Source organism: Macrobrachium rosenbergii, chromosome 9, assembly GCF_040412425.1.
Source record: "Macrobrachium rosenbergii isolate ZJJX-2024 chromosome 9, ASM4041242v1, whole genome shotgun sequence".
Taxonomy (NCBI): Eukaryota; Metazoa; Arthropoda; class Malacostraca; order Decapoda; family Palaemonidae; genus Macrobrachium; species Macrobrachium rosenbergii.
The window spans coordinates 20537777-20561389 of NC_089749.1; the positions used below are offsets into that span (position 1 = coordinate 20537777).

The 23613-nt window shown below is 40.5% G+C and overlaps 1 protein-coding gene across 5 annotated transcripts; it reads left to right on the plus strand.

Moving 5' to 3' along the window:
- The first annotated feature begins 543 nt into the window (after positions 1-543).
- Positions 544-23228, plus strand: LOC136841532 (uncharacterized). 5 transcript variants are annotated; one of them, XM_067108499.1, is made up of 5 exons: positions 544-619; positions 3468-3593; positions 10964-12242; positions 20714-20834; positions 21760-23228. In XM_067108499.1, the coding sequence occupies exons 2-5, from the start codon at positions 3505-3507 to the stop codon at positions 22206-22208; spliced, it is 1938 nt and encodes a 645-aa protein (XP_066964600.1). In that variant the 5' UTR covers positions 544-619; positions 3468-3504; the 3' UTR covers positions 22209-23228. The 5 variants fall into 5 exon arrangements, with proteins under 5 accessions (XP_066964600.1, XP_066964596.1, XP_066964599.1 ...); XM_067108495.1 differs by having other exon boundaries at positions 557-690; XM_067108498.1 differs by lacking the exon at positions 544-619 and adding an exon at positions 741-799.
- Positions 23229-23613: the final 385 nt, after the last annotated feature.

Genomic DNA, 23613 nt, shown 5'->3' on the forward strand with positions numbered 1-23613 from the left:
AAAACAAAGTATATGAAGAAATTGCATTTATGTTTGGGAACTAGAGCTCTGTACAGTGCAATACAAAGGACAGTGAATAATAAAAAGGACAAAAATCAACTCGTGCATTTTTGTGAAAGCTACGGGAAAATAAGTAAGAAATATACATGTTAGAAGACATAAACAGGGTCAGGTACTGAAGTTGTAAAAGAAAAGAATTTGCCTTTAAACATGAAAAAATTATATTAAGAAAATAAAGCCTGAAGATCAAATACATGTACCTAAAAAATGTATTACCACCAGTTTATATAATTTGACATATACACTCGAAATTCTTTCTAAGCATATGTTATTACAATAATGTATATACAGTATGCAAATCACCTGGAGCTGTGAACTTGAAAAAATCGGCGGAGAATTAAAAATATTCAAATTATAAACTAAAGCATTCCCAAGAGCAGTATTGGCTAGAGTGATATACAGTAAAGGGAAAATGGGTACTCATAATTACATTTAGATAATGATAATTTCTGACAATTGACTCGGAACCAGTAACAACCATTTTGATATTAGGAAAATAACACCTGCCCGTCTGTTACAGTTTCTAACTGTCAGTGACTCAGTGTCGTCCTGTAAACCCGTACGTCGTTGAAGTGCTGTTCATTTTATAATATTTCATTTGAACTTTGAAGATTAATAATTTCAATATTAGTAAGTGTGAGAAATTTTAGGAATATTGTAGGTACTTTCAGCAATAATACAATTGGTAAACTAGTCTTTAGGAACGCCGAATCGAAACACCGCAGGATAATCATAAATTGTAAACAAACAAAATATTTTTCTCTAGAATTTATACTATAGCGAAAGAAACCCCTTTACAGAACTGAAATGTGCTTTTCTTAAAGTGTATGTGGATTCGACATAACGAAAATGTCTCGTCTGGCTTATGGTTGAAGGTAATTTAGATTAAACGGACTTGCGGGGTATGCAAACGAAGGCCTAGGGCTTGGCTTCTTAAGTTGTTAATTCTTGTCGGCATTTAGTAGTAACTTATAGGTAAGTAAGCTGTTTCAGGGCGTTTTAAGTCGTTAAGCTTTGGCATAGAGGAGCCAGTTGAGAACGACGGACACAGGTTCCGCCGACGAAGAAAACCCTAACCTTTGCTAGAATGCCAAGCCCTGACGTAGCCAGACGTTAGACCTACCGTCCTAGTCTGACTTGAGGCACCGATCCCTGACCTTGCCGGGCCCCTGGCCCTCCCCCCCCATGATATTGACCTTGGAAACCTGGATTAAGCCAACCCTCGGAGGCAGTGCTAGAGTTTGTTCCCGTAATTCTCAAAACGGTAGAACTGGGGTTGCTCCACATCGGGTATTAAATTGGAAATGGACTTCCTGTAGTATTTTGGTTGCTTATTAACAATTTACCATTATTTTTTGACAGTTGACTGTAATTAACCAGTAATTAGCATCAGATCTGATATTTTTTTGTATGCTAGCCATCCTGGAATGCTATCGCGCATGCGTAGTGTTATAGGGTAGGTTTTGGTAAAAAGTGGAGTTTCCTTCACCGGGGGGTCCGCGGGGCTAAGCGACATGGCCTACTAGGTTAGGTTAGTATAGTTCCTTTTATAATGGGTTTCCTTAGCCAGTCCCATCTTGAACACATGGCTTCCTAATGACTTGCGCGTGCGCAGAACCATTCCATAACTGTATGTGTTTGTTTATGTTTATGTCTTTTATGTTTATATTATTTACTGTTTTTGTTTTATGTTTTTACATTCATCCCCAAGGGGCTGGTACTGAATACGTCGCCCATATTGCGCATAAGCTAGTAATTACTGAACCAGAGGGCTGCGGTATTAGTCTTCAGTTTTCTCTGAGGTTGTTTCTCCTTTCTGCTAGTTTACCCCGTACCCCATTTGGTTATAATATAATAAAATTATTTGGGGATAGTATACAGAAGAAAGGGTCATGACTTACTTGGGGGTCCCAGGGAAGGGGGCGCTGAAGCCCTCTCATGCAGGTAAGGTCATGGCATTTAAGGTAAGGTTAGGCAAAGTTAGGTCTGGTTAGGATGTATTCCTTCTGAAATGTCAACTGTAGTAAAGGATTATCCTAGGCCAGACCATGTGACTCCTCTGTCTACATTAGTAATAATGCAGAGTAACTGAGCAAACATTTTTCTGCTTTGCGTGATATCACATTGGGGGTAGGATATCCACAGGTGAGCAAAGCCATGTCAGGGCATGCCACCCAAGGTTAAGGTTAGGCAAAAGGGAGGTTAGGTTTAGATGTATCCCTGTCGAGGTATATTTTTTATCAGAGTGTGCAACTCTTCTGTAATTTTACCATTGATTTCTTGCCAGCACTGAATTAAAACTAATGATTAAATGTGATGATTTTGACATTTTCTCGAGTGTGAAGGACAAAATTAATAGTAATGGATACAAGTTAGGCCTCTTTGTTGGTAAATGTATGGATACTGTATATTTTTAAAGTTAACAATTGATGTTTTAGGCCTGATTGAGGTTGTAACTTCTTGGATGTAATTTATGAGGCCTTGAGCAGTATATTACATTGCATGTATCACAGAATACCTCTCTCTCTCTCTCTCTCTCTCTCTCTCTCTCTCTCTCTCTCTCTCTCTCTCTCTCTCTCTCTCTCTGGTTTGATATAGTAGTTGTGTAGCTTGTTTGCAAACTCTTCCTTTTCCTTCAGATTCTGTAATTAAATCTTTCATTGGTTTAGGCTTATCTTTGCCGGAATGGCTTTTAATGTCTAACATATAATATATATTGGGTGCTAAAACTATCAGTTCTGTTGTTAGAAAATACTTCTGGGAATTTATGCTAGTTGGGACTATAATTCCAGTAATCAGTTTCAGAAAATTCCAGATAATGGTGATGACTAAGTCTCTTTTACTTACATTGTTGTAACATCCAAAGGGTCACATTTAATTTTGAACTTTCAAAAATATTCTTAAAAACAATAAGGTAAACCTCACAGGTGTGATGGTCCAGGGGTCCTCCAGGCCAAGCAGGATGTATCCTAGAAGCCTAAGTACCATTGACACACTTAACAAAGTTTAACAGGGATATCCAGGGGTAAACATCCCCTCCCCATCCTGCTGGCCTAGTAATACTTGGAATTCTGTGCTGGGTTTGGTAAGGATACAAACCCTGTAAATACACTACCTTAGTTCTTTTGTTACTTTTGCTAGTTACTGGAAATGAAAAAAAATACAAGAAAAGTATTTAAAAAAATATGATTTCAATTATTGCTATTTATGCAAGATATTATTGCTTTTGGTATGTCTAAAAAAATTAATTATTTTGAACATTTCTGTTTATACTGCACACACAGCAATTCAGCAGTACTACTGTAGTTTTCTTTATATATGAAAATACGTAGTATCAAAGGTGATCCGAAAATTCTAATGTATGATGATCCTTGTACAAGTTCATAAGGATTTTGGTCTTGTTTCAGAATCTTCTGTTTTGGGTTACTGAAGGATTAGAAAAAGATGCTAGGAAGTCGCCGCAAAACTTTTGCTGAAAAGGTTCCTGTGTCACCCTTGAAGAAAGTCACATTTTATGGACCTGTAACAAGTAGGTAAGTAACTGTAGCCAGTAAACACCTCTACTTATAATAAGTGTAAATTCAGAACTGTAATTGGGATTTTGGGCACTTGTGGTATACCTAGGTTCATAATTGCAGGCTGATTATTTTTAAAAGTAGAAGTGCAGATCTACCAAATATTAGAATAGAACCTGCCAGCTCAGCTTCTTGATATGGTTTTAATCTCTTTTAAGACTTATAGAAATTTTATATGATGCTACATCATGTGATAGAGATTTTATGATGCTACATCATGTGGCAAGTTACCTTACCTCTCGGGTCCTAAATTAAAGAGTTTTCATCAGGTGAAGGGCTTGGTGTGGAACACATTCAAGTTAGAAAAGAAAGTTATTATAATGTGTTAAGTACAGTATTACATAAATGGATTGGGCAAAAAATAATGCAAATTCATCTCCAGCTGTTTAAGATTGACATGAATACCTTTTTAAAAGTAGCAGCTACTTTAATCATGTTTTATTTGAAAGTATAGTTACAAATTAGGGACTTTTTAACATTCAAATGATTTTTGCAAGTACAGTATGATTTAAATCTACTGTACTAATTTAGTAGTCTTGTGAAATGTGCATATTTTAGTAAGTATGCTTCACATTAACTGTTTTTGATATGCACACTGTTAAGGACATACTGCTATATACGCAAAGTATATATAAAATAATCTGCTCCCCTGTACTATGACTGACTCCACAAGAGGTGATTATGACTGGTGGGTTTGCATAGAAGCACACTGAAATATCTTGCAAAAAGCTGAAGTGTTTCCTTGGATGCACAGTTACTCTTAAACTCTGTCATTTACTTCTTTGGTGAAGGCAAACCAGGTTTAGGTAAAGCTAGGAGTAGAGATAGAAAATTGTAGGTACCAAAGCATGACATCTTTAATTGGAGGCATATAGAAGTGGTGCTTAGACTTGTGGTATAGATGATGGGGGAAAAGGCTTGTGAGTGAGTTATATATATTCCCAAGAAAGCTGATCAGGACAAAGCTTCAGAAGTTTTCAAAGAACCACAGATGAAGTTATTTGGGGGAGATTTAAAGATATTTACAGAGCAAACCTCTCATTTCTGCTTGGTCCACTTGAAACAGAATGAAATTGAGCTCTCTCTCTCTCTCTCTCTCTCTCTCTCTCTCTCTCTCTCTCTCTCTCTCTCTCTCTCTCTCTCTCTCTCTCTCTCTCTCTCTCTCAGACTGTAATATCTTGACTGAAATGTGTTTTTTTTATTAACAGATGCTACTCAGGATAAAGCTTTTCATCTGATTTTTTATTAAATAATTAATGAAGAAGGAAATGAAGGAAAACCAAACAGGTTTGGTTTTTCTCAGAGTAGTTAGCCTCAGATTGTACAAAAACAAACTTACAAACCATCGTCATCATAAATGTTGTTATATTGGTTTTTCCCACTTAGGTATTTAGACTTAAAATGAATTTTTGAAATGAATCTTAGTTCTCTATTATGATAGCTTTATTTCCCGTTTCAGGCAGGTGGATGATAGAGTGTGAAAAGTAAAAAATTAATAGGATTGTTTAGTTTGAACCGTCTATTCACTATCCCTTTCAGGTGGTTTGAACGTCTGTAGTTTTCCATTTAGTTTTCCTCTTTCATCGGCCTGCAAGGACGCATTGGAGAGAGTTTACTTGATTTTGTTGATTAGATTGTTATCTGAATTTGGTTTTGGTTTTCTTGTTTTTATTTTGTCATTACAGTATATGGGATATCTTCCCAAGAGGAGAAAGACAAATTGTTTCAAGTCTGTAAGGTAGGAGGGTGCATACCCGACTACTCTTCGTTTTACGACGGTCACAACCAACACAACCAGTGTGTTAAATGTAGGAACAATGATCACTATGATCAATATATTGGTTGGTCAGATGACATAATGAATATTTATTTAAGGTATAAGCAGATACAAGAAGCAGATAAGAATAGGAAAAGACAGAAAAAGATTCTTCTAACTGTAGGACAGGAAGTGAGGTTAGGAGTAAGTTTCGCGTTTGTTCATACGTGGAACAAATCTACAGAGCAGCGACACAGTTGTCTGGTTACCTCAGAAGATCTTCAACCGTGTATCAGGGGAAATGAGCCATCTACTGTGATTGGTATCGTTGACAAGGTTTCTCTTCACTCGGATAGCTGATTTTCTGATGTTCCTCAGAACAGAAAAACACCTTTCTGTTTCTGCTATTAAGGGCTACACGGCTGCCTTGCGAGTGTTCTTTGTTTGAAAGACGTGGACCTAACTTCGTCTTGGGAAATCTCGATGCTGCTCAAAAGGTTTGAACGGTCTTGTTCTCGTAAGGAACTGAAACCTCCTACCTGGGATCTGACTCTGGTGCAAAGTACAGTAGTCTTGCTTGTGCCCCATGCAAACCACTGCGTCGGTCATCAGACCGGAACTTGACCCTCAAGACGATTTTCCTTCCAACCTTAGCTTCTTCGAAGAAAGTGGGCGAACTCCATGGCCTAGCTTTTGATGTTAAACATACCAGGGGTTGAAGTTCAGAATGTTTCAATTTGTCCCTGAATTTGTAGCTAAGACTCAAAACCCCTCAGTTCATGATGACAGGTTAACCTCCTTTTCCATCCCTTCCCTTGGGATTTCGTTAACGATGATCCAGAGCACGTGTTGCTATCTAAAAAGGACTTGACATCTCAGACCGGGATGCCAAAGGCTGGATCAGGAAAGAAGTGCCCAAGAATACTATTTCGTTTTGGTTTCGTAAAGTGATTAGGTATGCCTCCTCGCAATCATTTTCTACTGCCAATACTGTGCATGCAAGAGCCCTTGACATTAGAGGACTAAGCTCCTCCTTGGCATTCAAGAAGTTATCTCTTCATAGTATCCTGAATGCTGGTTCTTGGCTCCGCCAAACCATGTTCACTTCCTTCTACCTGGGAGACATTGCCCACAGGTCCTTGGACACTTTTTCCTTGGGTCTGTTGGTGGCTGCTCAACAAGTTGTGTAGCTCTTCCAGTGCCCCTAGTGGGACAGTTTTTTATATTGCCTAAGATGATGGTATGAAAGTGAGGATGATTGAGATGACTGGTCTCTTTTCCTTTCTTCTTTACCTACGGTGGGTAAGAAGATGCTTCCATCACACGCTGGAACGGACCAAATACAGGTGAGTGTAGTAGCCTTACTGTTGGTTTGTTTTTATTCTACACAAATATACCTAGCAGTAAAAAAACCTTCCTCTTTCTGGCAAGGAGAGAGAGGAATGATAACAGATGCGAAAAGGTGGTTACCTTAGTTTGTTATCTGAACAGATATAGCTCTTTAATTTCTTCTAATGCATTGAATTTCTGCATTGGACTTAGCCCAGTAATCTCTTATTCAGGAAGTATGACCGGGTATACTGAACCTCCAGTCAGTTTAGGATTCTCTTACCTCCCACCAAGAGTGAGTCTATCCTAATGGTAAGACCCCCAGGTTTGTTCCGTGTATGAACAAATGACAAATGTAAATTAATTTGTATTTTTCATAGCCAACAAACCTGCGGTCATAACATTTACTGCCCACCTCGAGCCACCTCTTTCAGTTAACAATAGGCTGGAAGAAAACTGATATGTTACGGGGTTGAGATAAGGTCACTGGTTACTTCCCATCTCATCTCCATGACAGATGCCAGATGATACCAATTCCTTGCATAAACAATTCTTGTTTTTATTTTTACCGGTTGCCAGCTCGCACCAGAAGATTTATTCTAATGTTAAGACCACAGGTTTGTTAGCTTTGAAAAATACAAATTAATTTAAATATGTCATTTTTCACTACCTTTCAAATAGTAGCTCTTGCCGCTCTCCCTGTTTTCATAGTAATACTTCTCCTTCAAAATTTTCTCCTCTCAAAGCTCCACATTTTGTTCAGGATATGAAGTTTGGCAAATTAGTCACCGTTTTTTGCGTTTTCCCCTTGTGGCAGAGGAAGTGCCAATGCCCTCCTTCCCTGTTGGCCATACCCTAGCCACACCCTGTGATGCTCCTTCTCCTGTTGGAGGTACAAGGAAGCTGGTCATGTCCAGGAGTGGTAGTGGTTTGTGCCCATTGTCATCTTCCTTTGGCCAACCTGGCGCTTGTCACGTTATAGGTTGGCACTTGGTCAGCGAAAGATAAGCACAAGATAAAGTGAATTTCTGTAAAAATTAGGTGAGTAACATATTTAACTTTTTGAGGTCCTTGTTGTAGACTGATGAAATATTAAACAAAGTAATGCTAAAGAAGATTAAATTATAAGTAAGGGAATTCAGCAGGAAGGACCAGATTCTGTCTTCTGAATGGATTTTGCATCCACAAGTCTGCAAGGACCTGTGAAAGTTGTGGGGTACTACGCTAATGGACCTTTTCGACACCAGGTCCAACAGTCACCTGCCAGTGTACTGCTTTCCAGTTCAGGATCCTCAGGCATGGGCAGTCAATGCAATGCATTTAGATTGGTCTTGTTTAGACCTCTAAGCTTTTCCCCCATTTGCTAAGTTCCTCACTGGACGGGTTGGTATCGTTCTCAGCTAGCACTCTGCTGGGCCTGTGTTCGATTCTCCAACCGGCCAGTGAAATTTCCGGTGATAGAAATTCATTTCTGTTATAATGTGGTTTGGATTCCACAATAAGCTGTAGGTCCCGTTGCTAGGTAACCAACTGGTTCTTGGCCACGTAAAATAAATCTAATCCTTGGGCCAGCCTAGAGAGCTGTTAATCAGCTCAGTGGTCTGCTAAACTAAAGGTATACTTAACTTTTTCCCCATTTGCTATGATACAAGGTTCTTGTGCAAATTCCATATGGCTGTGAATTCACACATGACTTTAGTGACCCCATGATGGCCTCCCAGAGAATGGTTTCCAGACCCCCTGCCTCTGTTAGTAGATTGCCCAAGGCTTCTTCCACCAATGAAAAGTCTTCTCAAACAGCCAGGAGGTATGAGGTTTCACCAAAACCTCTCCATGCTTCAGCTGACCACTTGTAGACTCTCTACTGTCTCTTACCAGCAAGGGGTTTTTCAAAGGAATGCAGAAGGTCTATCCTTAACTCAAGAAGAGTTGTCTAATACATGATATCAAAGACAGTGGGCATTATATAGGGCACTTGGTACTCCTCCAGAAGGTTATCAATCCATGTTAGCTACTGTATTGAGGCATTCTGGCCTAGATATTTCATCTAACATGCATATTAAGGAGGCCATCTGCTCCTTCCAATTGATATTCATAAGTCTCCAAATAAACCCCTGGACTGGAATTTGGATGTGGTGCATAAGTATTTATGCATGCCCCATTTGAGCCCTTGAGCACAACCTCCCTTATGGATTTGACAGTGAAGACTGTTTTTGTTAGCCTAGGCCTCAGCATATGAGTACAGTATTGAGCTTCAGGCTTTCTCATGCTGTGTAGGCTTTTCTACCCAAGGAGCAGCCCTTTCTTTTCTATCCCTTTTCAGGGCCAAGAATGACTAAGTCTCATCCTCTGCCCTGCTCTTTCGTGATCCCCAGTCTGTCCTCTTTGATACCAGATGGGGAAGAAATTTCCCTATGTCCAGTCAGAGCTCTCTCTATATATTTGCAAAGGACTAGTGAAATCAGGACAAATATCAACAACCTTTTTTTGCAGCCCTAGGAAACATAACTTACCCATGTCAAAGAATGGCATGCCTTGTCTGTTCAAGGCTCTAGTCTGAGAAGCACACTCAAATCTAGACTCTACTCTTTTACCATCAGCTTAAAGTAAGATTTCACGATGTGCTAGTGGTAGCAACCACTTTCAGTTTCATTAAGAATCCTTCTTTGGGGAAAGTTGTCAGTGAAACGCAGTGGAGGTGTAACTTCACATGTGCCTCGCACTATCTGTGAGATGTGGAAATCCAATATGAACTGTGCGGAGCTCTTTCACCCCTCATTACGGCGGGGGAACTCATATCCTGAACAGCTATTTAGTTAAGAAATTGTCTAGTTTTGGGGAGTATGAAGGTACCTATGTTGTATTAGGTGAGAACCTTCATTCTTTTACTGCCATTGCTCTGCTGGCCTAGGCACAAGGCCTTGGGTCTCACTTGCATCGGAGTGTGAGTTGTATCCCTAGCAAGGAACCTCCAGCATTGTTCAGAGGTCTTGCCACCTAATAAATTAATCCTCACTTGGCGGCAGTACCAGCAGATGGATGCTAATCATTAGGTAAGTAGTGTCTTATTCATGGTGTATTTTATGGTTTTTTTGGGGGTAATTAAATTTGTCCTCGCACCTTGCCCACCTCCTTTGCTCAGTGGGGAATCAGCTGTCATAATAGAGAAATAAGATTCATTTCAAAATTAGAAATTTTTATAATAAAATTTATTTTCTAAATACTTATCTCTCTATTATGTATCAACCCCCACCACCCCCACTCATGTGGACAGAAGAAAAAACTGAATGGTAAACTATAGACGCTCAAACCACTCGAAAGGAATGGGTGACTACTGACTAGACGGTTCAAACTAAGCGATCCTATTAATTTTTTACTTTTCACAAACTATCATCCTCCTGCCTTACACAGGAAACACAGCTATCATAATAGAGGTAAGTATTTAAAAAATAAATTTTATTATGAAAATTTCTATTCTTTTCACTTTCTCATTCAAGTGCTTTTTTTTGCCTGAATGCCTTTCATGTCTAGGGCTTCATCTACTCCTTTTTTTCCATGATTTCCAGGGACTTCCTACAGGTCTTCATCTTGCTATTTCCATAACTACAGTAATGCTTTTCTGAGTAACTTTCTCCCTCCTTCTCATCACATATCCAAACCATATCAGTCTTTGATACCACATATCTTCAATAATTCTTCATTCGTGATACAATCTTCACAAAATATTTCCTAAATTTTCTCTGTTAATGCCCATGATTCTGCTGCATAGAATAATACAGGTGTTATGTACCCATTGTAAGTCTTTTCTGTCTCTGCTAATGTCTCATCAGTAGTACTGTATAGCTGTTTCTCTCCATTTCATCCATGCTGCAGATACTCTTTCTTACTGCACTCTCAACTCTTGCTTCACAGTCCAGTGCATCTGCAAGGTAATGAAAATGCTCTACGTCAAACAAACAACTATTGATAAAATTAGATTTTTTAGTTTGAAAGTTCTTTGCCTCATCTGGGAGTTATATGAAGGCATATGTAAAGCTGTATTATATAAATTTTTGTTTTGCTAAATTGCCTTTTCAGAAATAGAAGGTAATAGAGTACATCAGAAATTGATAGTGGAGTGCTAAGTACTGTAATTAGTTAAAATCATGCAGTGTTCACATCTGTATTTTTACTAATGCTTCTCTTAGTGTTCAAGTGACTCATTTCAAAGTGTCCGCAAATATTCTTTAATGTTTTTTTGCAGAAAAGGGGAACAGCTTCGTCACGTAGGAAATCAGGCCGCTTCTTCCAGGAGAACCTTATTTTCAGCATCACAGTCTTCACGCAGCAAACATGACATTGATTTTAACTCAACAATGCACTTACGTCCCAAGAGTAGTGAAGAAAGACCTCATTCTAAAACATCTGTGTTAGGAAAACAAATGAAAACAAGACTAAATTGCAATCATACTAAACCAAAGTGTGAGGCTTGCATTGCCAGTAAAAAGAAAGCAGCAAAGCAGAGGCATAGGTCACTTATAGCAGACATTCCAAGACAAAGCCATGTTCTACCCTCTACGAGAAGTCATCCCAGAGGCAGCACAGATGGTAGGAAACTCTATGACAAAGATGATGGAAACAATTCTTTGTCTATTTTAGATGCAACTTGGAAACCAGGGTTGGATACTTATGCTGGACAGCAGAATGGAATGGATAATAATGGTACTTTCTCAGCTGCCAATGGTTTGAAATCCAGGCAGTCCTCAGAAGAAGGGACAAGGAAAAAGGTTCAGTTTGTTGATGGAATTGCCAGTAAAGAAGAACAAAATTTACCTAATCATTCAAGAAATTACAGTGCAAATGACTCTGTAAGTAAACAGAGCAGTGACTGGCATGGCCTTCAGAGGAAAGATAATAATTTTTCTAACTTACAAGCAGATTCTGATATTAGAAAAAATGACAGTAATACTGAGCATCGTGAAAATGAAAGTCATGGATATTCATCTAATAAAGATGATGAATATGATAGTACTACTACTGACCAAGATACAAGGCTTGGAGATGATGACACTTGTAAAATATGTGATTCACTGAAGCGTCGTTGTTCAAAACATTCAAAGATCGACCCTGTGTTAGGTTCTAAAAGAGACTGGCATCCACCTGAAAGGCACCGTTCTCATTCGTTACCAGTATCATCTTCTAGTTCTGAACCTGAACACTGTGTGTTGTGTCAAAGATATAACAAAAAGCACTACTATATTGATAACTCAGGCTCCTGCAGTCTGTGTGAAGTTCCTTACAGAAGTCGACATCAGATGCCTAGTTGTTTGCATCACAAGGTACCAGAAGCTTCAGCAAGATGTTCACATCATACACAATTATTAAGGCCTCCAATCCACAGACAGAGGTCTACCCCAGTGTTTTTCTCAGATGGAGAGGAGGATTATCTACTGAAGAGAAAAATTCCATATGAGCCTAAGACAGAATTAGTCAAAGACCTGAAGAAAAAACTGGAGGATGAGTATCTTCACAGAGAATATTTAGTAAGTGCAGTGTCATTTTATTGCAGTACAAGTATTATTTGATTGAAGTACAAGTATTATTTGATTGTAACCTAGTTCGTATATATAGAAAAATGTTTAGTTTTGATTTAGATTTTATTTGCGTATTTACCAATGTTTTGAAACAACTGTAACATGAGTTAGCTCTCATAAAGCCCTTTTTTTTTATCACATATTTTACAAGTGATAATGAAGTACCAACTAAAGGTTGGAACAAGCCCTATAGATTTCAGGTTTTAAAACTTTCAAGATTTGTTAGATACCTACCACCATGTAGTGTTGAATAATTGGACATATGGTGCAGAGAATAACTCATTTCTGTGAAGATTTCTGTATTTTTATGTGCTTCATATCTGTCAAGGAATGAAATTTGCTTTAAAATTCACTGTTCTCTCCATTTGCAAAACTTGTAAATTGTTTGTGTGGAATAGTTGTGGATCATTACAGTATAGTGATTTGGCTAGCTTTGATTTACTTTGTTCAGTGTAGAGTAAATTGAGTGGAGTGTATTTTTTCTTGTGATTTTTCTGTATTATACATACCAAGATCGTTCATAAAAGCATGAAATTTTCTTGGTTTTTATGAAGACATGCAGAATATGTATCATGACACACCCCTTTCAATCTTTCTTATCCTTGTATGGATAATATTTGATTTAGGTCCAGTGAACCAGTATGTCTTTCAGAAAATGGTATGAAGGAAAATATGCAGTTTAAAGAACCATTATTTATCTTGTCTTAAAAAGAAGCGTACATAAAAATCTGGAAATTTATTTGTGAACAGACTTAGCAAAGGAACATCTTTTTTTTCTATCAGTTCATCCTGGAAGATTTTCTTTCTTATTTCAGCTGCATTTGGAAATTCTAAACATCTAATCACCTGAATCATAAGGTCGAATATGTGAGAGCTCAAATTGTAGCAGCTGGGAAGGTTTAGGATTTTCACATGTATTTTCTAGTTTCTTTACATATTGGGAGTCTGTTAAGGTACTCTTTTGATTTTAAGAGCTATTTTCATGTACAGTATCATGTAGATATTATCTTGTACAAGGTCCAACCAGTGCAATCTCTGCTACAGTAAGAAAATTATCAGTTCATATTCACAAGGAAATTGTCTGTTACACAAGATTATTGGCACATAAAACTCATTTTTAAACATCTGACTTACCTGGTAGTTATATATATAGCTTAAGTCCCTGACGCTGGCAAATTTCAAAACTCGCGGCAATCGCCGATGGGTAATCAGGTGTACCACTAGTGCGCCCTCTACCCAGGTACCTTGAACCATTCCAACTGTTCCTCAGATCTTCCTGCCGCCATACCGGTTGCATCGTTAAGAATTGTGCTCTCCGTTTGGCCTGTGATTTTCACAGAGTTTTGGTGAAGTACACTTTGGCTTTGGCTTTCGCTCGTTTTTAGTTTGATTTGGATTTTCTGGATTTGTTAGATATTGTTGATTTTGACCTTTGCTCGCTTTGGATTTTCTCTTCGATTTTCACTTTCCAAGATGTCTGACTCTGCTTGAGTGTGAGAATGTGTGTGAGGGTGTAAAACCCGACACTAAAGTCAGTTGGATCCCCACTCTATTTGTGTAAAATGCAGAGGAAAAATTGCGTAGTTAAGGATAGATGTGATGAATGTTTGGTTTATCAGAAGAGAGTGGATGGATTACTACCGATATGTTTCTAAGCTTGAAAGGATAGGATCAGAAGAGCCGGGAGTAGTAAATCTCGCTCTTCTAGAGATAGTCAAGGAATTGAAGATTCTCCTCATATCAATTATTCATTCCCCAGTAGTGGTAGTCCCAGAACCCCCCACTGATACTGATAAGGAACCAACCTTGAAGGACATGATGACGACCATTCAAACCTTGGACAAGGTAGAATCCCCTCACAAGAGACAGAGAGGATTTATGGTCGAATGTCAGAGATCTGAAACATTCAAGTGTTAATGAGAAAAATAAGAGTGCAAGTGTTGTGGAGGGTGCGGTTGCTCGGTCCTGTCGTGCTCTAGTCCTAGACCTCTTCCAGCTCACCCAACCCTGTGAGAAGGAATGCGACAGGCGAAGGAGGCGAAAAGAGGTTTTAGCTACCGAGCAGTCGTCCCCCTCGAGCGTGCCTGTGACGCTTCCCAGGACGCTCACCTCGCCATAGGAAAGGCGAGTTAAAGTGTTTTCATCCTCGTCGGAGGACGCTGTACTTAGAAGGGACTGGCGCTCCATACGACCATTATCGAACCCTCAAAGAAACTTCCTTCGGTGGAGCGGCGTCGGGATTTGACACTTCCTACTCCGGGATGTAGTCACTGGAGCAGCCCCAGAGCGTTCCCCTCTTGGTTCGGACAATTGCTCTCCAGTGAAAAGCAGAGCGTATGTTGTCGCGCGGCGGCCGTCTGCTTCCGCTGATGACGAATAAGACCGAGGCGTCGCGAAAACTTCATTTCAACGTCGCATCGATGAAAATGAATTAGTAGTTGATATTGCAGCTCCCCATGTCGATCCCCAGCAACAGGTAGCTCCGCAGATCAGTCTAATTCAGGACATGCAACGAAACTCTCTTCCCTGATGCAAGTCTTTCAGCCTGCAGAAAAGACGGATGCAGACGTTTGTCCACCGATGGCTGCACGTCGCCTGAGAAACTTTTGACCGATGTCGCACAGGCGCCAGCTCTCAAGTGACTTCAGGGCGCGGCGGGACAGCTTAACGTGAGAAAATGTTTACGCCTATTCAAGAAACCTCAATCATTTCACGTCAGCCTGAGGAAGCTTTTGACAGATGTCGACAGGCGGCCAGTTCTCAAAGCGACCTTGAGGTTGGGCCGGAACAATGATTGTCAGAAGTCTGGACGCCAGGACGCCCGAGTAGCTCAGGGATGGACGCCAGGCGCCAGGCGTCAGAGCTTGAACGCCAGGACGCCAGACGTCAGAATCTGGGCGCCAGGACGCCGGGCGTCACGAAGACACCAGACGTCACGAGACTGGACACCAGGACGCCGAGCGTCAAGGTGATACTTTGAAAGACGTCGCTTCTTTGGTTTTGGTCAATCAGAAGAAGAGATTGATGATATCCTCAGTCTCCTGTGGATCTTATCGAACAAGTTTCGGAAGAAGAAGATAGTAAAGGCCATCAACTTTCATCAGACTTCAAAAAACATGAAACTTTTATGGACGTTTTCCCTGAAACTTTATTCCAGACGGCTCCTCGTTCCCCACCCTTCAGAATTTACTCTTGGGAAGGCGCCTAAGGAGTCAGCTTTTATGAAGATGGTTTTGTCCCTCGTCCAGAGAGCTCTAAAATGATGAATGAATGGATGCTTTCAAAGAAAGAACAAGGAAAGACAGTCTTTGCTTTTCCTCCAGCCAAACTAGCTTCAAGATCGAAAGCGTTTGGTATCAAACGGAGAATCGTTTAGCCTTGAATACCTGCCTCTTCCGAGGAGACTTCTCGAATCTTGTTGATTCATCTCGCCGAGTGGCCATGGGGAAACGAAGTTTTGTTGGTCAACATCAGAGTTGGACCACCTCCTCAAAAGGATTTTTAGGGCCTTCGAGGTCTTTAACTTTCTGGACTGGACCCTGGGGCGTTAGGAAGAAAGATGGGGATTATTCAGCACGACCGACAAAGAAGAATGTGTATCATTTATGTCGTGTATGGATAAAGGAATCCAGAGACGGTGCCAGCGAATTAGCGGCGCTTTCTCAGCAGGAATCTTGAAGAAAAGCCCATCTTTGCTCTTTCCTAGCTAATGGGGTCACATCCAGTCAAAAGCCGAACTAATTTACGCCCCTTTCCTCTCACCTCTTCCCCTCAAGACTTGGTTAAAGAGATTTCATCCTTAGCTCAGAAAACCACACAAGATCTTATATCCCGAAGACAGCAAGGAAAGTCTTACCAACGACTTTCATGACTAAAAATGAGCTGAGGCTTCTGTGCTTCAGGGATCTCAGCCCTTTGCGTGGTCGGCCCTCAGGTAGAGGTTCCTCGAGGGCGGGGTAGAAGATCTGCAGCAAGGAGTGCCTCTGACAGGGAAGAAACAGGACTTGGCGTTCTCCCCCTTCAGGCAGCGGTAGGGTGCCAGGCTGTTAAACTTGGCAGGTATGGAAGAAAAGAGGAGCGGATCCTTTGTCCATTCAACTACTCAAGGATGGATACAAAATCCCCTTCCTAAGAAAGCCCCCGTTGTTCAGACAAACCAATAGATCTGTCTCCCAGATACAGAGACGAGGTCAAGGCACAGGCGATTCAACAGCAAGTTTCGTTATTATTGCAGAAAACGTAAGAGAAAATACAAATCTGGATTCGCCAGGATTTTACAACCGCCTTTTCCTGGTTCCCAAGAGCTCGGGGGGTTGGAGACCAGTACTGGATGTGAGTGCCCTCAACGCCTTTGTACAAAAGACGAAGTTTACCATGGAAACAACAAAATCAGTGTTAGCAGCAGTCAGACAACACGACTGGATGGTTTCCTGGACCTTCAGGATGCATATCTCCACATTCCTATCCACCAGGGCTTCAAGAAATACCTGAGATTCGTCTTCAAGGAAGAGGTATTCCAGTTTCAGGCTCTTTGCTTCATTTAAACACGCACCCCAAATATTCACCAGACTGATGTCGAATGTAGCGGGAATGCTGCACACCTAGAGCATCAGGGCCTCTCTATATCTGGACGACTGGCTTCTCAGAGCTCCTTCCTTCAATCGCTGTCTGGAGGATCTTCAAACGACAATCTGTTTATCAGAGGGAACTAGGACTTCTGGTAAACAGGCAGAAGTCACATCTGACCTCATCTCAAGAGATCCTGTATCTAGGGATGAGGATTCAGTCTCGGGATTTTCGGTTTTCCGTCACCATCAAGGATGGAACAGACCTTTGTAAAATTAAAAGGACTTTCTGAAAAACGGATGTGCTCGGCGGGGAATGGATGAGCCTGCTAGGGACCCTTTCCTCCTTAGAACAGTTTGTTTCAGGGAAGACAAACCTTAACTCAATTCCACCTCAATCGGTATTGGAGCAGAGAAGACGGGCTAGAGAAAGAGTGTATCCCCATTTCAGAGCGATGAAACAATGCCTTCGGTGGTGGAACGACCCAGTCAAGCTTCAGGAGGGCCTTTCATTAAAACAGAAGAACCCCAGACCTGAGTGTTGTTCTCCGACCAGCGTCGGACTTCGGGTGAGGAGCAACATTGGGAAAGTTGGAAGTATCAGGATTCTGGACCAGAGAGCAAGAGAAGCTCCATAAATCAAAAGGAGCTGACTGCAGCATTTTTTAGCCCTCAAAGAGTTACAACACTCAGTCAAGACAAAGTTGTACAGGTCAACTCCGACAACACGCCGGCGTTGGCCCTACATCAACAAACAGGAGGAACCCACTCCAGGTCACTGTCAATGAAACGTCGAGGCAACTCCTTATCTGGGCCAAGGAGAAAAATGTGACATTGTTGATACGTTTTTCATTCAGGGGGAAAGAAATGTGAGGGCAGACAGTCTGAGCAGGAAAGGTCAAGTCCTGGCAACAGATTGGACTCTTCACCAAGATGTCTGCAGAGAATTGTGGCGGATTTGGGGTCGTCCATGCATAGACCTCTTCGCCACAGCTCAAACGAAGAGGATGGAGACGCACTGCTCTCCTGTGCAGACCCGGGCAATGCACATAGATGCGTTCTTTAAATTAGTCCAACCTGGACGTTTTACGCTTTTCCCCCTTCAAGATCTAAACAGAGTCATTCAAGTTCGTGTCCCACGAGAGCACCAGGATGACTCTAGTGGTCCCCTTGGCCAACAAAGAGAATGGTTCACAGAGGTGGAATGGATGGTGGACACGCCAAAGTCTGCCTCTAAGGCCAGATCTACTCAAACAACCCCCACTTGGAAAGGTATCACCAAACCTCCAAGGTCTACAGCTAACTGCCTTCAGACTATCGAAAAAACTCACCCAAGAGCTAGAGGTTTTCAAGGAGGCAGCTAGAGCGAATCGCAAGAGCTAGGAGGTCATCTACCATCAGGGTATACCAATCCAAGTGGGATATTTTTTAGAGGCTGGTGTAAAACAACTCCGTGTCCTCGTCCAGTACCTCTGTGACCCAGATAGCGGATTTTCTTCTTTGCCTTAAGAGAGCGTAACTTTCAGTCTCGACTATTAAGGGATACAGGAGCATGTTGGCAGCTGTCTTCAGACACAGAAATCTTGGACTTGTCTGCCAATAAGGATCTCAAGACCTCTCAGATCATTCGAGACTACCAAGAGAAAAGTCAGATCTCACCAGCGTGGAACCTAGGCGTGGTCCTAAAGTTCCTCATGTCCGATAGGTTCGAACCTTGCAAGAGATTTCATTTAAAGATCTCACAATGAAGACTCTATTTTGGTTTGCTTGGCGACAGCTAAAAAGAGTCAGTGAAGTACATGTCTTAAAACCGTCAGTTTGAGCAGCAAGCTATCTGCTCTCTACAACTGGGGTTTTTAGCTAAGAATGAACGTCCTTCACAACCATGGCCTAAGGCCTTGAGATTATGAATCTGGCAGAGATCGCAGGTGAGGAGTTAGAGAGAGTCTCTGTCCGGTAAGAGCTCTGGAGAGCGTACCTGCAAAGGACTGAAGAATTTCTGAGGCAAGCAGAGGCGCTTTGGTGTTCAGTTAAGAAGCCCTCTCTACCAATGTCAAAGAAATGCGTTTATCTTTTCATTAGACAGTTGATATGGGAAGCGCATTCAGAATGCACGAAGCGGACCTAAGCTTCTAAAGAAAACCCATGAGGTCAGGCGGTTGCAACCTCTGTAGCCTTTAGACAGAATAGAACCTACAGTATCATGGACTCTCCTTCTGGAGAAGCAAGTCAGTGTTTGTTTCACTACTTGAAGCAAGTACAAAAGCGCTTTATGGCGACTGCTATACACTGGGACCGTTTATAGCAGCTAACTCCAGTAGTGGGAGAAGGGACTACCCTGCAATCCCATAAATCGATGCCCTTGATTCTTGCCTTGGAATAGTTGTAATCTTATGGTTGTTTGTGGAGATTGGACGCAATCTTCGCAATCGATTGATTTTAGTCAGGTAATCAGTTTGTTCCTTGGCAGCGCCCGAACAAGGGTATTATAGGTTGTCTGTCATACCAGAGGTTGGTATACTGGTTGGCAGCTCTAGAGGTCTTCAAGCCCCCTGAGTGGATCGCTGGACCTCTTAAGGAAAGGCAGACATAATGAGGGGAGTTCATTGAAGTCAGCTTCCTTAAACCAGGTAAGAACAACTTAAGTTGGTTTATTAACCCCCTTAAGCAAAATTCCAAAGATGTTGGCTGTCTCTGACCCTCCACCAAAGGTGTCAATCAGCTATATATAACTACCAGGTAAGTCAGATGTTTAAAAATGATATTTTCATAATAAAATAAATTTTTGAACATACTTACCTGGCCAGTTATATATGACAAATCCCACCCTCCTCCCTCTAGAGACTAGGGGCATGGAAGATCTGAGAACAGTTGGAATGGTTCAAGGTACCTGGGTAGAGGCACGACTATGGTACACCTGACTACCCATCGGCGATTACCGCGCACAGGGACTTAAGCTATATATATAACTACCAGGTAAGTATGTTCAAAATTTATTTTATTATGAAAATATCATTTTTTAAGACATGTCATTCCTGGGTTCTAGGAAACATTCTCGATATGGTTAGTACATATTTGTATGTAGGCTGGTGATCACTCACTTTTACTTTCTCTGTACTGTAAGTATATGAACACTAGACATATTCATAAATGGTGGCTGTATAAAATTCAGAGTCATTGAACATGTTTCGTATTCTATTGGGTTTGCTCTCCTGCAGAGGCATGGAATGAAGAACTAAATGGAAGAGGGATAACTTCTCTTGGCAGCAGGGAGAATTTCCTATGAGAAAATAATTCTGATCATTGATTGGCTTGAGTAAAAACTTGGCTCTTGCTAATAAGTTTGTATTTGTGAAACAAAATTTATTTTAAATTTCATTTTTTGTTTTGTTTTGTTTTGTGAAAGAGCCAAAATCAAAAAATGTTAAAATGTTCTGGTAATTATTTCCAAAACTAAATAAGAATACAGCAGTGGTGTACAATAGTAACATTGCTCCTTTGTTGTCAAAACAGTGTATTTCATGCGTAACTGTGGTGTGTTTTTAAAATGTCAAACTGTTTGCTTCTTATATATCTCTTTTGATGTGTTTTATACTGAGATTCTAAAACCTTAAATGCAAATGGAAAAACTAATACAGTATGGGCATATGCTGACAAGTGGATTTCCCAACAGGTATTTACAGTAATACTCATATACAGGATTGTAAAAGTATTTTATACTTTTAGATTTACATGTATTTTTCAAAGGCCCCGTTGGGCTTATTCCACATGAATAGGGTTCATCTTCTGAAATAATAATAATAATAATAATTATTATTATTATTATTATTCAGATGTACTCATTTCTTTTCGCAGAGAAAGAGGAGAAATTTCCATAGACGTTGGAGGTCTTGGGATGCAGAAGATCTGGAAGATCTTCGCAACTTCCGTCAGCATCGGTGTGAAAATCTGCATGAATATATTCCTCAGCACAAATGTGAGTATATTGTGTGCTGCTGGTTACTGTTTTTATGGAACAGTAAAGTACTATATACTTCTTGAAGCCCGGTAGTTTACTGATTGTATGTGTTATGTGAAAGTACCATGTTGGCAGGTACCACAGTTCTCATGGACTTTCAGTTGCAAATTTATGTAATAAAACTCCTACTCCCAAAATAGGTATCCAGGCCTTTTTGTCCCTGTATGTAAATTGGTAATTTCCCATACAGATCCTACTAGAACCCTCTCACAACAGGATAATTGCATGCATTCCTGTTTGTTTTGCATCTAATCCAAGAAGGGATTAGGTTTCTTGACATTCTGTACATTATGAAAATATCCCTTGAAAACTGTTCATTGTCCTTGTTCTTAGTTAGGTATATATACTGTATAGCAAACATGGGCAGTCTTTTGCTAATTGTTTTAATAAGATAAATGCCACCCATTTATTTAGAGAAACTAATTTCTCTAGATTTGTTAGGGAAGCTAATGATCCTAACTTATTTCATGTATTGATAGAATGACAAATACCTGACCATGACTCACTGCCTCGATTAATGTCCCAGTGAGCACCAGATCAAGTGTCAGAAGCTATCCATGTAAAAATTTTGACTTCATTTCCTCTGACAATGACAATAGTCTTTGTAAAGCTTATGGATTTCACGTCTATTTTTGACATAGTGCCAAGATTTAATACACAAAAAAAGGAATCTTTAAAGAATCATAGTCTTCATTTTATACAGTTTTAGTAAATTTGTGTTGATATAAATTATATCATCCTAAGATAAAAGAGTAGCATTCATCAACATGCTACCTAATTAACATGCCAAGTGTACTACACATAAGCTAAAATTATGTGTACAGTATACATTTTGGACTGTAAGCGGCAAGATGGTTTTATTAGAATATATTTTGTTTCTCAGGTGTTCACCGATACCTTCAGAACAACCGATTATTTTTAGAGCCAGCATTAACAGATGAAGATGGGAGCAGTCTGTGTAGTGAATGTGGTGCACCAAAGCCAGATGATCATATCAGAGACCCATACCTTTACCATATTACTCTTGGAGGGCTGCATAACAAAGATAAGTATCTCAAAGAAAATTTAAACATGACTTACAGGGATGTCCTTTCAAACAGGAACAGGAGCCAGAGAACTTCTTACTCAGCTAGAGATTCTACAGAAAAGCTAGCTAGAGAGACATCAAGGCATGCTTTTGCAAAATTGAATCGTAATGTGAATAACATATTTCCTTCTAACTCACACTATCACCTTCGACCAAATCTTGCCGATGAGTTGCGGTATAGGGTAAATCCTCATACTAGGCGCCATCCAAGTAAATCTATGGCATTAGTTGATCATTTACTGTAGTATACTGTATTAGTGATGCTGAAATTTGTACTTGATGTTTTTATCTTAATGGAGCTTTTAGTGCTGTAGTCATCTTTCATTTGATTTCTTCCTGTTGCAAAAAAGCAGCAAACAAAATGTATAGTAATCCTTAATCCTTAAAAGACATCACTACATCATGGCTAGAGGAAGCCTTCAATGGGGCAGTTACCCTTACTTTTACTGTAAAATTGTGCCATAAACAACAAATTGAATCGGGTTGTTCTCAAAACCACCTTCTGTTGAATGGAATGACCCAATACAGTATGTATATTATTTTTGTTAGCAAATTCTTTTTCTTTTTAAGTTTTAGAAAAGTTAAAAAACTCAAGTGAAGTACACTTGGATTTCACAAAAATTAAGTTTTCATAATAAAACTAATATTGTATTTTTACTGACCTGAATTAGCCCTGGTTACCCACCAGCCCAATTGCATCCCCGTAACTTTTACCAATTGGGTAATTAACTGTCAGCATTACCAATGCTTGAAATCTTAATCAAGGTGAGTTACCCGAAGCACCATTGGCAATGCTGCTGCAAGTCCCAGCCGTCTGCGAGACCTGGTTCCCCAGCGCCGCGTAATTCACTAATCAAATTGAAGTAGGGAGGGAGGTAGGGATCATTCAGGTGTTCAGTAAGTATTACACTATTAGTTTATTATGAAACTTCATATTGCAGTACACTCCTGAACACCTGAATTGGCCCGATTAACAAAATTTTGAGGTGGGATCAATTTAATTTCAGCCCGACCTGCCAAAACAGGGAGGCAGGTAACTCATTATTTACCTACTCTGCCTATATGCATGTATCCTCACCTGGTTATCCACTCGGCAGGAGAGGATGCCTGTAGAGAGAGTACCCTCGACGTCAGTCTCAAGTCTCGGTACTGTCTGAGTCAACTACCTCTCGTATTCAAACCTCCTCATGGATAGAGGTAGAAACCAATCTCTCATGGTTAAACACACCCTCCCATGAGTAGCGTGAGAATGGCCTCCCATGTGGCTAATCAAAGCACTCTCATGTGGAGGGACGATGAACCTCCATGTGGCTAATCAAAGCACTCTCATGTATGGAAGGGTGCGATGAACCCATGGCTGCCAGCCTCACATGTATGGAGGAGAAGTTGATGTGCAGTCTCTTCGGTTCTTCGTATGATGCAGCGACACCTGTGCAGAAGAGGCGGGGGTTGGAGAAAGATCTATCAATCTGGCTTAGCCTAGTTTCACTGTGCTAATGTCCTGCCTAATGCTCCCCCTATGGATCCTGATCAATTGAGAATTCCAAATTCCTAGCCTGTCTTGAATACATAACTTCCCCCCCCGCCTCCCCTGACCTTATCCTGCATTTACAAGATCGTGTTGGCCGCCACAAAATGACCCAGCGAGTA